General features: G+C 38.7%; 1 protein-coding gene across 3 annotated transcripts in view; it reads left to right on the forward strand.

Moving 5' to 3' along the window:
• LOC133540843 (complement factor H-like) overlaps positions 1–16,349 on the forward strand; it is a 78,631-nt gene that overhangs the window by 31,498 nt on the left and 30,784 nt on the right. For all 3 annotated transcript variants that reach the window (XM_061883809.1, XM_061883807.1, XM_061883808.1), the window contains exons 16-17: positions 13,165–13,270; positions 15,589–15,665. In XM_061883809.1, coding sequence (XP_061739793.1) covers positions 13,165–13,270; positions 15,589–15,665 — 183 coding nt within the window. The remainder of the gene's footprint in view (positions 1–13,164; positions 13,271–15,588; positions 15,666–16,349) is intronic.

Below are 16,349 nucleotides of genomic sequence, written 5' to 3' on the forward strand. Positions count from 1 at the left end.
TAAGGTCCCAAGAGTAAATCTGCAGACAATTGGGTTCCATTCAGCCACAGTTCTTAAGAATATATTTTGTTCTCAGGACCACTTACCAAGTTTTTAAGGAGATTTTTGTATTCAGCAATGTTTTCTTAGCTGGGATTTGTTAGTAGGTAAGAACATAATCTACAAGTTCTCCATAGCACTCTCAGGGTGGCCTTTTTGTTTTTAATTGTGATGAGTTCCATTACCTCTATTGTCTAATGTTACATTAATTGATAGATAGATAGATAGATAGATAGATAGATAGATAGATAGATAGATAGATAGATAGATAGATAGATAGATAGATAGATAGTTGTGATCAAAAGTTTACGTACACTCGTAAAGAACATAATGTCATGGCTGTTTTGAGTTTCCAATGTCAACAACTCTTATTTGTTTGTGATATAGTAATTGGAGAACATACTTGTTGGTCACAAAAAACATTCATGAAGTTTTTTTTATTTTTTTTATGAAATTATTATGGGTTTACTAAAAATGTGACCAAATTTACTGGGTCAAAAGTATACATACAGCAATGTTAATTTTAGCTTACATGTCCCTTGGCAATGTCACTGGATTAAGGCGCTTTTGGTAGCCATCCACAAGCTTCTGGTTGAATATTTTTCCACTCCTCTTGACAAAATTGGTGCGGTTCAGCACCAATTTTCACCGGTTTTCTGACACGGACTTGTTTCTTCAGCATTGTCCACACGTCTAAGTCAGGAGTTAGGGAAGGCCGTTCTAAAACCTTAAAGGGGAACATTATCACAATTTCAAAAGGGTTAAAAACAGTAAAAATCAGTTCCCAGTGGCTTGTTGTATTTTTTTAATTGTTTTTCAAAATTTTACCGGTCACGGAATATCCCTAAATAAAGCCTTAAAGTGCCTTATTTTCGACTCTCTGCGAAGACACTATCCATTTTCCCTGTGACGTCACACAGTGCTGCCAATGTAAACAAACAATGGGAATACCACAGCAAGATAAAGCGACATTAGCTCGGATTCAAACTCGGATTTCAGCGACTTAAGCGATTCAACAGATTACGCATGAATTGAAACAGATGGTTGGAGTATGAAAATATTGAAGAAGAAACAGAAGCTATTGAGCGAATAGCTATAGATGCTATTCATAGCCATAGCATGGCCGAAGAGCTGCGTTAGCATCGCCGGTAAAACGTGCGGACCAAACGATCAGGACTTTCGCATTTTGTGACACTCGAGCTACTTAAATTTGTCGATTGGTAAGTGTTTGTTTCGCATTAAATGTGGGTGGAAGGAAACGTAATGTAGTTGCAAATGCATCTACAGGTTATCCATACATCTCTGTGCCATGTCTGCTTTAGCACCGCCGGTAAATAGCATGTTAGCATCGATTAGCGTAGCATGTTAGCATCGATTAGCTGGCAGTCAACATCAACAAAACTCACATTTGTGATTTCGTTGACTATCGTTGCAAATGCATCTGCAGGTTATCCATACATCTCTGTGCCATGTCTGCCTTAGCATCGCCGGTCAAATGTGGAGACACTCTGGCACATTCAATGGGGGTCTGGCGGCAGACACTTTGGCATCTTCGGGCCAGTGGTGCAACTTGAATCCCTCCCTGTTAGTGTTGTTACACCCTCCGACAACACACCGACGAGGCATGATGTCTCCAAGGTTCCAAAAAATAGTCGAAAAAACGGAAAATAACTGAGCTGAGACCTGGTGTTTGTAATGTGTTGAAAATGAAAATGGCGGGTGTGTTAACTCGGCGACGTCACATTCTGACGTCATCGCCTCCAGCGAGATAAACAGGAAGGCGTTTAATTCGCCAAAATTCACCCATTTAGAGTTCGGAAATCGGTTAAAAAAAATATATGGTCTTTTTTCTGCACCATCAAGGTATATATTGACGCTTACATAGGTCTGGTGATAATGTTCCCCTTTAATAATTCTAGCCTGATTTAGCCATTCCCTTACCACTTTTGACGTGTGTTTGGGGTCATTGTCCTGAACAATTTGGAGGTAATCCTTCTTTTTCATTGTCCCGTTTACTCTCTGTAAAGCATCAGTTCCATTGGCAGCAAAACAAGCCCAGAGCAAAATACTACCACCACCATGCTTGACCGTAGGTGTGGTGTTCCTGGAAATAAAGGCCTCACCTTTTCTCCTCCAAACATATTGCTGGGTATTGTGGCCAAATAGCTCAATTTTTGTTTCATCTGACCACAGAACTTTGCTCCAGAAGGTCTTATCTTTGTCCATGTGATGTCAGATGAAACAAACAAGGTGTGGACGATGCTGAAGATGTTAGAAAACCAACAAATTTAGCCGAACTGCACCAATTTTGTCAAGAGTGCTCAAAAACTCAACCAGAAGCTTGTGGATCTACCAGAAGCGTCTTATTGCAGTGAAACTTGCCAAGGGACATGTAAGCAAATATTAACATTGCTGTATGTATACTTTTGACCCAGCAGATTTGCTCACATTTTCAGTAGAACCATAATAAATTAAAAAAAGAACCAAACTTCAAGAAAGTTTTTTCTGTGGCCAACAAGTATGTGCTCCAATCACTCTATGCCAGGGGTCACCAACCTTTTTGAAACCAAGAGCTACTTCTTGGGTACTGATTAATGCGAAGGGCTACCAGTTTGATACACACTTAAATAAATTGCCAGAAATAGCCAATTTGCTCAATTTACCTTTAATAAATAAATCTATATCCCGGTATTTTTTTTTAAAAAAAGGGTATGTCGTACATTTTTTTTCTTTTTACGGAAGGTTTTTTGTAGAGAATAAAAGGTGAAAAAAACACAAAATTGAACGGTTTAAAAGAGGAGAAAACATGAAAAAAATTTAAATTACATTTTGAAACATACTTTATCTTCAATTTCGACTCTTAAAAATTCTAAATTCAACCGAAAAAAATGGGGAAAAACTAGCTAATTCGGATCTTTTTGAAAAAATTAAAAAAATTATTTATGGAACATCATTAGTCATTTTTATTGATTAAGTTTAGTTTTAGAATTTTGATGACATATTTTAAATAGGTTAAAATCCAATCTGCACTTTGTTAAAATATATAACAAATTGGACCAAGCTATATTTCTAACAAAGACAAATCATGATTTCTTCGAGATTTTCCAGAACAAAAATTTAAAAAGACTTTGAAATAAGATTTAAATTTGATTCTAAAGATTTTCTAGATTTGCCAGAATAATTTCTTTGAATTTTAATCATAAGTTTGAAGAAATATTCCACAAATATTCTTTGTCGAAAAAACAGAAACTAAATTCAAATGTATTTATTTTTCTTTACAATAAAAAAAAACAAATTTACTTGAACATTGATTTAAATTGTCAGGAAAGAAGAGGAAGGAATTTAAAAGGTAAAAAGGTATATGTGTTTAAAAATCCTAAAATCATTTTTAAGCTTGTATTTTTTCTCTAAAATTGTTTTTCTGAAAGTTATAAGAAGCAAAGTAAAAGAATAAATGAATTTATTTAAACAAGTGAAGACCAAGTTTTTTAAATATTTTCTTAGATTTTCAAATTCTATTTGAGTTTTGTCTCTCTTGGAATTAAAAATGTCAAGCAAAGCGAGACCAGCTTGCTACTAAATAAATAAAATTTAAAAAATAGATGCAGCTCACTGGTAAGTGCTGCTATTTGAGCTATTTTTAGAACAGGCCAGCGGGCGACTCATCTGGTCCTTACCTCTGATCTATAACAAAAAATTAAGATTTGTAGAAATTATTGGAAACTCAAGACAGCCATGACATTATGTTCTTTACAACTTTTGATCGCTGACTTTAGATGTAAATTATAACGCAATGAATATAAGATTCTCAACACAGAATCTTCCCTCCGCAGCTTCTATTTAGGGAAGGATCTGAAGCTGATGGACCAAAGGAAATCTGACTAAAAATGCAAAGGAAAATGTTTCGAAAGTTTCGTTCCCCTTGGTGTTGTCAGTGAGGTGAAAATGAAGTGGAAGAAATCTACGCACGTGTGCATTGTTCGTACCATTTTCATGATGCACTTTAATAAACAACTGGATTATGGAACAATGGCATCATTTTGTATATTTCATGTTATGAAAACTGTAAAATACAGTATCTTGTTCTTTTCCGTCTTTTAAGCTCTATGGTGTGTCCAGTTATCACTCCCTTTTATACAAAGGTTTGGGTACAGAAATGTCCCTAAACCAGTAGGTGGCAGCCGGTAGCTATTTTGCTTTGTAGATGTCGGAAAACAGCGGTAGGCAGGGTGCAGGTAAAAAGGTGTCTACGATGCTTAAACCAAAAATAAACGGAAGGTGAGTGCTCCTGAGAAAAGGTATTGAAGCTTAGGGAAGGCTAGGCGGAATGAAGCTAAAACTGAACGGGCTACAAAGTAAACAAAAACAGAATGCTGGACGACAGCAAAGACTTACTGTGGAGCAAAGACGCATGTATGACTGCCATCTACTGGTCACAGTTATCATTACACCATGTACCAAATAAAATGGCTTAGAGGTCGGTAAGCACAGTCAGAATTATGCCGTACATTAGGCTCACCCGGTTATAAGGCGCACTGTAGATTTTTGAGAAAATTAAAGGTTTTAAGTGCGCCTTATAGTCCGGAGAATACGGTAAGTAGAGGGCCACAAATTATGAGTTTAAAACACCTAGTTTAAAAGGAGGATTTTTTTCTCTCTCTCTCTCATAAGTGAGGGAACAAGAAAGGGCAAGAAAAGGCCCAGTGGCCACATGCGTGGACAGCACCTTTTAGCTCTTATTTCCAAAACTGTGTACACTACTGAATTGGGGTCTTATGGCCATTTATGTGGACACTTATACTGCCATCTGGTGGTGTCAGAGGAGTATAACATACAATGGAATTTTGGGGGGGGGGGGGGGTGTACAAATAAGAATTAGCATGTCACTAAACATGAAGTACACGCTTGTGTACTTATGGGCTAAGTACATCGTATCAAAAGATCATTCTTAGTTTTTATTCTACAAACCCTGTTTCCATATGAGTTGGGAAATTGTGTTAGATGTAAATATAAACGGAATACAATGATTTTTGCAAATTCTTTTCAACCCATATTCAGTTGAATATGCTACAAAGACAACATATTTGATGTTCAAACTGATAAACATTTTTTTTTGCATATAATCATTAACTTTAGAATTTGATGTCAGCAACACGTGACAAAGAAGTTGGGAAAGGTGGCAATAAATACTGATAAAGTTGAGGAATACTCATCTAATACTTATTTGGAACATCCCACAGGTGTGCGGGCTAATTGGGAACAGGTGGGGGCCCAGCGGTCCATCGCTCCTAAGGGATTCGCGTCAAGGGCGTTGGATGGGGGTGTTAAGTATGTGTGTGTGGCGTATACTATTTTGTGTATGCATGTGTGTGTGTGTAAGTCTGCACTGTGTCTCTGTTCCGCGACCTTGGTGTTCTTGCCAGTCAGTCCAAAGTCAACAACAACAGGTGTGTGTCCATGAGAGACAAGAAGGGAGTTTGTTGTGTCTTCGCTGCACTGTCCTTCAGGAGAAAGAGCATCCCTTTCAGGCTCAATAGGGGATTTCGTTTCTTGATTTCGGGAGATTTACTTTTTCAAGAGACAGTTCGTAGCACTGTTAATTTTACTGAGAACAAGGGGAGGTTCCATTAAAACGTGAGTCCTGTGTCAACCTCAAACTAGCAACCTTAAAGCTAATTTTTGGGTCACAGGGGTGTCTGGTCACTATGTTGACGCTGCTTGTTTTTTGCTACGGGAGAAAAGTGGTCGGGGAATCATTTTTGGTGATTTAACCCCCAATGTCAGCCTTTGATGTTGAGTACCAAGCAGGGATGTGATAGGTCCCAATTTTTTATAGTCTTTGGCATGACTCGGCCGGGGTTTGAACTTACAAACTACCGATCTCAGGGGGAACAGAACTAACATCGTGTGAACTCTCCGTCAGTATGTCAGATTTATCATCTTGGACAATTGTCCGAGGAGAAACACAAACATGTTTAGAGTTACGGTTGCGGCTTCTAAACAAGATGGTTCTTAATACGAGCCAAAATTACCAGCTGCAATACTATTGTCAACCTGTAGGAGGTCATAAATTATTACAGACTACAATCCAAAAAACAAAACAAAAAACTTCCCGTCATAAAACAATCACTGGCACCCCTTCATAGGAACTACATATCTATCTCTCTGAGAGCAGAATTGGAAAAAGTAAAATGTATATTGAATGCAGGGTTGTGTAGTGTTCGGGTCTGTGGGACCCGTTTTCATTTTTTATTAAAAGAAACGTACAATTAATACATTTTTCAAACCGAGACTCACTGACTTTGGCTCATTTTCTGTGAAGAACATATATCAGAATACATATTTAATGACCACACACCATACACACCCCTACACATTTCGATTACATATAAGATGTCCGGGTCCCCTGGACTCGGGGCTAATAGAAGTGTGGAAATTGATGTTCTGTGTACCACACACCCACAGCAGGCCTACACAGGAGGAGGACAGAGTGTGGGTACACAGAACATCAGAGGGTCAATTGTGCGAGAAAATGAGAGCAGACAGTGTCGACAAACAATGTTGCAACCTTGTGTGGGAACCGCAGGTGCAGATACGCAAAAGAAGAATCCCTGTGAGATGCAGAAACTGCCAGAGAAATCTTCCGTGCCACGTTCATATTGTTGTTACTCAGCCAGCGTTTGTGGGCCTGATGGACCCGTCACATTTTGTAGCTTTTAATGCCTCACAGTCAAACACTTTTATGTTCAAATACTGAACAAATATTTATTGGGATAAGGTAAACATTTGTTCAGTATTTTAACATAAAAGTATTACAGGCCTAGACAGGAGGAGGACAGAGTGTGGGTTCACAGAACATCAGAGGGTCAATTGTGCGAGAAAATGAGAGCAGACAGTGTCGACAAACAATGTTGCAACCTTGTGTGGGAACCGGAGGTGCAGATACGCAAAAGAAGAATCCCTGTGGGATGCAGAAACTGGCAGAGAAATCTTCCGTGCCACGTTCATATCGTTGTTACTCAGCCAGCGTTTGTGGGTCTGATGGACCTGTCGCATTTTGTGGCTTTTAATGCCTCACAATCAAACACTTTTATGTTCAAATACTGAACAAATGTTTATTGGGGTAAGGTAAACATTTGTTCAGTATTTTAACATAAAAGTATTACAGGCCTAGACAGGAGGAGGACAGAGTGTGGGTTCATACAAACCATCAGAGGGCCAATTGTGGGAGAAAATGAGAGCAGACAGCGTCGACAAACAATGTTGCAACCTTGTGTGGGAACCGCAGGTGCAGAAACACAAAAGAAGAATCCCTGTGGGATGCGGAAACTGGCAGAGAAATTTTTCCATGCATCGTTCATATTGTTGTCACTCAGCCAGTGTTTCTGGGTCTGATGGACCTGTCGCATTTTGTGGCTTTTAATGCCTCACAATCAAACACTTTTATGTTAAAATACTGAACAGATGTTTATTGGGATAAGGTAAACATCTGTTTGGTATTTTAACATAAAAGTATTATAGGCCTAGACAGGAGGAGGACAGAGTGTGGGTCCACAGAACATCAGAGGGTCAAATGTGCGAGAAAATGAGAGCAGACAGCGTCGACAAAAAATGTTGCAACCTTGTGTGGGAACCGCAGGTGCAGAAACACAAAAGAAGAATCCCTGTGGGATGCGGAAACTGGCAGAGAAATTTTTCCGTGCAACATTCATATTGTTGTTACTCAGCCAGCGTTTCTGGGTCTGATGGACCCGTCGCATTTTGTAGCTTTTAATGCCTCACAATCAAATACTTTTATGTTAAAATACTGAACAGAAGTTTATTGGGATAAGGTAAACATCTGTTCAGTATTTCAACATAAAAGTATAACAGGCCTAGACAGGAGGAGGACAGAGTGTGGGTCCACAGAACATCAGAGGGTCAAATGTGTGAGAAAATGAGAGCAGACAGCGTCGACAAACAATGTTGCAACCTTGTGTGGGAACCCGCAGGTGCAGAAACACAAAAGAAGAATCCCTGTGGGATGCAGAAACTGGCAGAGAATTTTTTCCGTGCATCGTTCATATTGTTGTTACTCAGCCAGCGTTTGTGGGTCTTATGGACTTGTCGCATTTTGTAGCTTTTAATGCCTCACAATCAAACACTTTTATGTTAAAATACTGAACAGATGTTTATTGTGATAAGGTAAACATCTGTTCAGTATTTAACATAAAAGTATTACAGGCCTAGATAAGAGGAGGACAGAGTGTGGGTCCACAGAACATCAGAGGGTCAAATGTGCGAGAAAATGAGAGCAGACAGCGTCGACAAACAATGTTGCAACATTGTGTGGGAACCGCAGGTGCAGAAACACAAAAGAAGAATCCCTGTGGGATTTGGAAACTGGCAGAGAAATTTTTCCATGCATCGTTCATATTGTTGTTACTCAGCCAGTGTTTCTGGGTCTGATGGACCCGTCACATTTTTTAGCTTTTAATGCCTCACAATCAAACACTTTTATGTTAAAATACTGAACAGATGTTTATTGGGATAAGGTAAACATCTGTTCAGTATTTTAACATAAAAGTATAACAGGCCTAGACAGGAGGAGGACAGAGTGTGGGTCCACAGAACATCAGAGGGTCAAATGTGTGAGAAAATGAGAGCAGACAGCGTCGACAAACAATGTTGCAACCTTGTGTGGAAACCCACAGGTGCAGAAACACAAAAGAAGAATCACTGTTGGATTCGGAAACTGGCAGAGAAATTTTTCCATACATCGTTCATATTGTAGTCACTCAGCCAGTGTTTCTGGGTCTGATGGACCCGTCGCATTTTGTGGCTTTTAATGCCTCACAATCAAACACTTTTATGTTAAAATACTGAACAGATGTTTATTGGGATAAGGTAAACATCTGTTCAGTATTTTAACATAAAAGTATTACAGGCCTAGATAAGAGGAGGACAGAGTGTGGGTCCACAGAACATCAGAGGGTCAAATGTGCGAGAAAATGAGAGCAGACAGCGTCGACAAACAATGTTGCAACCTTGTGTGGGAACCGCAGGTGCAGAAACACAAAAGAAGAATCCCAGTGGGATGCGGAAACTGGCAGATAAATTTTTCCATTCAACGTTCATATTGTTGTTACTCAGCCAGTGTTTCTGGGTCTGATGGACCCGTCGCATTTTGTGGCTTTTAATGCCTCACAATCAAACACTTTTGATGTTAAAATACTGAACAGATGTTAATTGGGATAAGGTAAACATCTGTTTAGTATTTTAACATAAAAGTATTACAGGCCTAGACAGGAGGAGGACAGAGTGTGGGTTCATACAAACCATCAGAGGGTCAATTGTGGGAGAAAATGAGAGCAGACTGCATCGACAAACAATGTTGCAACCTTGTGTGGGAACCGCAGGTGCAGAAACACAAAAGAAGAATCCGTGTGGGATGTGGAAACTGACAGAGAAATTGTTCCGTGCAATGGTCATATTGCTGTTACTCAGCCAGTGTTTCTGGGTCTGATGGACCCGTCATATTTTGTGGCTTTTAATGCTTCACAATATAACACTTTTATGTTAAAATACTGAACAGATGTTTACCTTATCCCAATAAACATCTGTTCAGTATTTTAACATAAAAGTGTTTGATTGTGAGGCATTAAAAGCCACAAAATGCGATCCAAAAACGCTGGTTGAGTAACAACAACATGAATATTACACAAGGGTTAACGATAAACCGGATATCTGGTTTGAGAAGTGTCGGGTTTGGCCCTCAATCGATAAGATTCACCTGTGAAGCCTTAAGTTAATCCAGTTTAGGCAACAGGAAAATCAGCAGATGTTATTTAACAGTCCACAAAAAACGGACAAACAGAGGACCTGACATTTTTCTTGTAGTTTTATTGGTTGTTTTGTGGTCTTGTTGAGCCTGCGGGTATTTTCAGTTTCCACATTTTGCATGTGACGCAGACAAAGACGAATCCAGATATCGATCAGACTTTCCCTGTGTGAACATTTTGCGGCGGGAGAGAGTGTGTTCAAGGCGTCACGCTGTGGGGGTTCTTCCTGTTTTGTGCAATCCCGGCTGTGTAATCCACGCTTTGACCCCCGGTGCACGCAGAGAGGACGGCAGCTGGGGACAAACAGGCAAGAACTGAGCATTCGCCCCAAGGTTTTGGCCACGGCTCTTTGTTTGTCACTACAGAGCCAACATGCGACTGTGCGTACTGCTTTTGTTACTGGAACTGTGGGGGGATTTGAACGTGGCTTTGTCCGAGAATGGTAAGGTAGACTTTGTTTTCTCCGATAAAAGGCATATTTAATGATTATATTTTGGGAGTTGTTACATAGTCCATGTTTTTGCTGTTTGTTAGCTTGTTCCACACTCCCGGATGTTCCTCACGGCCGTGTGTCGGGGGAGACCGAAAAGATCGAGTACCAACCAGGATCTGTGATACATTTCACTTGTGAAACTGGTTACACGTCCGGAGTCACCATCAGATATAGTTGCTCAAACGAAGGCTGGGTGGCAATCAGACGAGGAATCTGCTCCTGTGAGTTTAATCTCGTTTTGTATTACCTCTTACTGTACATCATGAAACCATGGCTGATTAAATGTTTTTGCATTGTTAGTTTTTAAACCATAGAAAGTATTTCAACTTTGGTCAACAGCCATACAGGTCACACTGAGGGTGGCGGCATAAACAACTTTAACACTACTAACCCACACCAAACAAGAATGACTAACACTTTTCGGGAGAACATCCACACCGTAACACAACATAAACACAACAGAAGAAATACCCAGAAGCCCTTGCAGCTCTAATTCTTCCGGGATGCTCCAATACATTGCTTGATTGGCATGAATAATAATAAACTATAAACAAAACTAGCACAATGGCATAAATACAAAAACTTACACGGCATGGAATTATAGACGAGGGCACAAAGTGTGTTCATTTTCGAAATAAACTAAAGAAAGAAAAGAAACAATAACTTTTACAATACTTTATTATCGTAAAATTACTTTTTACTTCGCTAATTTGTGGTTTAATACACAGGTGTCAAACTCAAGGCCCGGGGGCCAAATATGGCCCGCCACTTCATTTTATTTGGCCCTCGAAAGCCTGGAAATAATATGTATCAATAAAGTACTGTAACTTTTCTCACTGAATGTATTCTTTCTTTCTATTTTCGGAGAAAGAAAATAATACATCTACTCCACGCAATCGCAAATTAGGTTTAATTATGCAAAAATGTATGATCAAACATTCAAAGCATGTTTTAAATATAAATAAATACTAATAATAATGATTCCAAAGCAAAGTTATCCATCAAATTGAGCAATGTAAAAGCAGCAATAGATTTCATGTTAAAATTGTGAAATTTACCATGTTTTTACAGCATTTTTCTTTAAAAGAAAAAATGTTACTTTTTTTTTTTTTCTGTAATAAAACATGCTGCGTTTTGGCATTTACAGTAATAAACCGGGGAAAAAAATTCTGACTTATGACAAAAACTTTGTGTTTAAATGAGTTCCCGGGGAGAAGACCAAAAGCTGTCTTTGAACCTAGCAAGAAGAAGGCTTGTAAAACTCCACTGTGTAGGGGGGGAAGCAACATGGAGGTGTTTCTGTTTCGTTCATGTATTGTAATCAACAGAAATATATTGTTTTAACCCAAAAACTACAAAGCGCAGAGAAGGCAGGATCTGACCAAGTTCCAGACGACCTCTTTTTTTAACCGTTTTACAAACCTCTTCTTTGAACTGTTTTTACGACCTTTTCTGTGAACGGTTTACGACCCAGTCCCTTCGGAAGCAGCTGTTGACATGTGGTCAGAGAAAGTCCAAATAAAGCGTACAATCTTTCGCCAGAGCGTGCTGGAGACTGTACAAGAGTACAGACCAGACGTTTCTCCTCAAATTGAGCCAAATTGAATTCTGTCTCTGTTTGATTCTTTGCTTCTTGTCCTGTTTTATAGATGTCATCAGTGTTTGAACCTGACACTATCCATCCATCCATTTTCTACCGCTTATTACCCTTTGGATTCGCAGGGGGCACTGGTGCCTATCTCAGCTACAATCGAGCGTACACCCTGGACAAGTCGCCACCTTATCGCAGGGCCAACCTGACACTATTGTTACACAATATTTTTAATCCATTTTATTAGTAGATTTTTTTAAACTAATATGTGAAAAAATATATATGGAAAATTGCAATAATTTCACCTCAAAATTTTGTGAATATTACTGTAAATGGAAAAAAAAAAGCCAGCTTATTTGCTAGAATTTTACCGTAAAATTTACATTTGTTTTTTACTGTTAATAAAAAAATACATTTTACAGTAAAATATTAGTACCTGAGCTGCCTTTTATTTTTTTACCATTTACAGTAATATATATTAAATGTTGAGATGAAATTATTGCAACTTACCATTTTTTTTTTTTTTACATTTTAGTTTTTAAAAAAAATCTACTAATAAAAAGCATAAAACCATTCTGTAATAATATTATTCACTGTTAGAAGTGGCCCTCTGGGGCCGAAAACGACTTTGACACCTCTGTCTTAACCTCTTAAGACCCAAGCTGTTTGTTTAAAAAAAAAAAATTATTATTTCTTTTTGCTATTTGGGCTTATTGGACCCGAATTGGAATAAAAACTAAGAATCATATTTTGATATGATGTACTTAGTCCGTAAGTACACAAACGTGTACTTCATGTTCAGTGACATGCTAATTCTTATTTTTACACTTTTTTTTTTCCAAATTCCACTGTATACTATAGTCTTCTGACACCACCAGATGGCAGTATAAGTGTCCACATACGTTGCCATAAGACCCCAATTCAGTTGTGTACACAATTTTTGCAATAAGAGCTCAAAGGTGCTGTCCACGTATGTGGACACTAGGCCTTTAGAGGTTTTAATGCAACATTTTACAATGTCAATGCATTTTTAGCATCAATGAATACTTTCCTACAGGGTGCCATGTTTGTTTGTTTTTTTACAAAACTAAAACTGGCAGTCAATGGTCTGGCTCCATAATAACCAACATATAGTTTGCTTTTATTTACCAACAGAAAAAAAAAACAATTGATCTGTTTGTTGAATCATATATTCTTTGGTTTTTTCTCCAAAATTGCAGTAAAGCCGTGTCCACTTCCCGAAAACATCCCAAATGGCCGTTATCAACTGATCCACGGTGAAGACTTTGTTTTCGGGGCGACGATCCAATACTTTTGTGACGAGGGGTATGTCCGTTTGAGCTCTCCCTGTGGATTTCTTCTTGGTACTGCAGCTTTCCTCCCACACAGCCAAAAAATGCCAGGTGCAACAAAAGCCTACATCAGTGTTTTTCAACCACTAGTGGGAGATTCTCTAATTTCACCTATTTGGGTTAAAAAAAAATTTGGGCAATCCAGTAATGATAGTCTGCAAATGATGTGTTGTTGTTGAGTGTCGGTGCAGAATAACCGTGTAATACTCTTCCATATCAGTAGGTGGCAGCCGGTAGCTAATTGCTTTGTTGATGTCGGAAACAGCGGGAGGCAGGGTGCAGGTAAAAAGGTGTCTAATGCTTAAACCAAAAAAAAAACAAAAGGTGAGTGCCCTTTAGAAAAGGCTATGAAGCTTAGGGAAGACTATGCAGAACAAAACTAAAACTGAACTGGCTACTGTCACAACTTGGCTTGGGCGTGGATGGTTTCTCCGACGCAGATGAGAATCAGCACAAGCGAGGCGTAGACGTGAGTAACATGGTTGTTTATTTAAAGACTATAATAAAAAAAAATAAACAAACTAAGGGCGCTCACACGGAGGTACAGACACTTGGCTATGAACAAACAAAAGACTAGCATAAATGCTGCAAACTACAAACATGAAACAAAAACACTTGCTTGCACAATGGTATGAATACAAAAACGTACACGGCAAGGAGGTGCAGCATGGGTAGCATGTGTGCGAGTGTGAAGATCCCAGGACGAAGACAAGAAAAAGCGTGACTTAAATAGCTATGATCCTTAGTTGAAACAGGTGTGAGGCTGAGAACAAGGACGTGACAGGTGAAAACTAATGAGTAGGCATGGAGGTGAAAAAACAGAACAAGAGTCCAGAAAACAAAACAAAACATGATCAAACATACAACCAGATTTACAGGCGTGACAGCTACAAAGTAAACAAAAACAGAATGCTGGACGACAGCAAAGACTTACTGTGGAGCAAAGAGGGCGTCCACAAAGTACATCCGAACATGACATGACAATCAACAATGTCCCCACAAAGAAGGATCGCAACGACTGAAATATTCTTGATTGCTTAAACAAAGTAGAGACATGAAAGGAAGACATGAAACTGCCAGAGGAAAATACCGAAAAAAAGGGAAAAAGCCACCAAAATAGGAGCGCAAGACAAGAACTAAAAGACTACACACAGGAAAACGGGCAAAATGTCCAAATAAGTCAGGGCGTGATGCAACAGGTGGTGATAGTACACCTACTTTGAGACAAGAGCTATACTGATGCACGTTTGGTTATGCTTTATTCAACAATCGCGGCGACGACTTTTTACTGTCAACTGAGTTTCGCTTTTTTAAAGATTTCTGCTGGTGGTGTGCCTCCGCATTTTTTCAAAGCAAAAAAATGTGCCTTGGCTCAAAAAAAGGTTGAAAAACCCTGGACCACACAGCCCTCTAATGACTTGGAATTGCAACCCTATGCAATGTTCACGATATAATACTTGCAAATGAGACTCAGAAATATATATTTAAAAAAAAAAAACAAGACCAGCTCGACAACACAGTTATCATAATCAGCTCTCTACAAAATGTTCAATTAAAACTTTTGACTTTGTTATTTAAAAAATCAACGTTTGATAACACATGAAGTAAGGCAAGGCAAGTTTATTTACAAAACACAATGTTAAGTACCGATATCGAAGGAATTGGTACTGTATCGATTGAAATGTGGAAGGTACCCATCCCTATTGACATCCCACTGGGTTGTGAGTTTTTCCTTGCCCTTATGTGGGCTCTGAACCAAGGATGCCGTTGTGGATTGTGCAGCCCTTTGAGACACTTGTGATTTAGGGCTATATAAATAAACATTGATTGATTGATTGATCCCTAATTTAACATCTTAAGGCCCAAGCTATTTGTTTACCTGCTTTTTTTATTTAGAATTAATTAGAATAAAAACTAAGAATCCTCTTTTGATATGATGTACTTAGTCCATAAGTACACAAACGTGTACTTCATGTGTAGTGACATGCTAATTCTTATTTTTTTACACTTTTTTTCCCCAAATTCCACTGTATGTTATACTCTTCTGACACCACCAGATGGCAGTATAAGTGTCCACATACGTGGCCATAAGACCCCGATTCAGTAGTGTTCACAATTTTGGAGAGAAGAGTTAAAAAGGTGCTGTCCACGCATGTGGCCACTAAGCTTTTAGAGGTTAATATATAGCATAAATATGTTTTTCAACCCTAACAGAAATGAATTGTTTTTGATGATCTTATATTACAATTTTTGATGATATATTGTGTTTTTTCTTTTTCTTTGTTTTTGTAGCTATCAAATGGTGAGTAAGATCGACACCAGGATTTGCTTGCTGGACAAATGGACCAACCATGTGCCAATATGCGAACGTAAGTCCGTAGAATAGCGAACAAAACAAAGATGGGTAGAGTTTATCAACATTAAAAAAGTTATTTAAAGCCATCATGGCGTATCATTCGCTCTGCAATCTCTATCACAAAACTAAGTACTGACTTTTTAAAACAAATTGACACTTTAAACCTGCATTAAAGAAAGCAGGTGAAGTGGATTCATGAACTCATATTACGTTCTTCATATGGTGAATGTTCATTTTCATAATTGAGAAAGCAAATCACCAGGTTTTAGTAAAAAGTGGTATTTCAGTTTGAGCATATAATAAGAAAAGGCCCTTTAGTTTGACGTTCGCATGTGGTTTGGATCACTTCTTGTGGAAAAGAGGCCCCTAATTGGGACTTGGGAATGCAAAAGTGATAACCCTATCCTTGAGAAAAGACTACCTGTTTAGCTCAATGCCAACATTTAAGTTATGACTTAAAGCAGTTGTTTTCCAGACACCTACACACAAACATCTCTTTTTTTGGTTAGGCTGTGCTCTCCTGACTTAGCACACACACACACAAAGACAGGAAGGAGGAATATAAAACGGATGGTTTGGCTTCTCCAAGTTAGGAGTCCATCATTTTTTGGACCTAGATTCCACGCTCGCTTGAAATGAAACAACTTTTGTTTCAGTAAAGCGTCTCCAACGTCTCTTTTGATCCAGCCGCGCTGCC

Source organism: Nerophis ophidion, linkage group LG22 (genome assembly GCF_033978795.1).
Source record: "Nerophis ophidion isolate RoL-2023_Sa linkage group LG22, RoL_Noph_v1.0, whole genome shotgun sequence".
In the NCBI taxonomy this organism is placed as follows: Eukaryota; Metazoa; Chordata; class Actinopteri; order Syngnathiformes; family Syngnathidae; genus Nerophis; species Nerophis ophidion.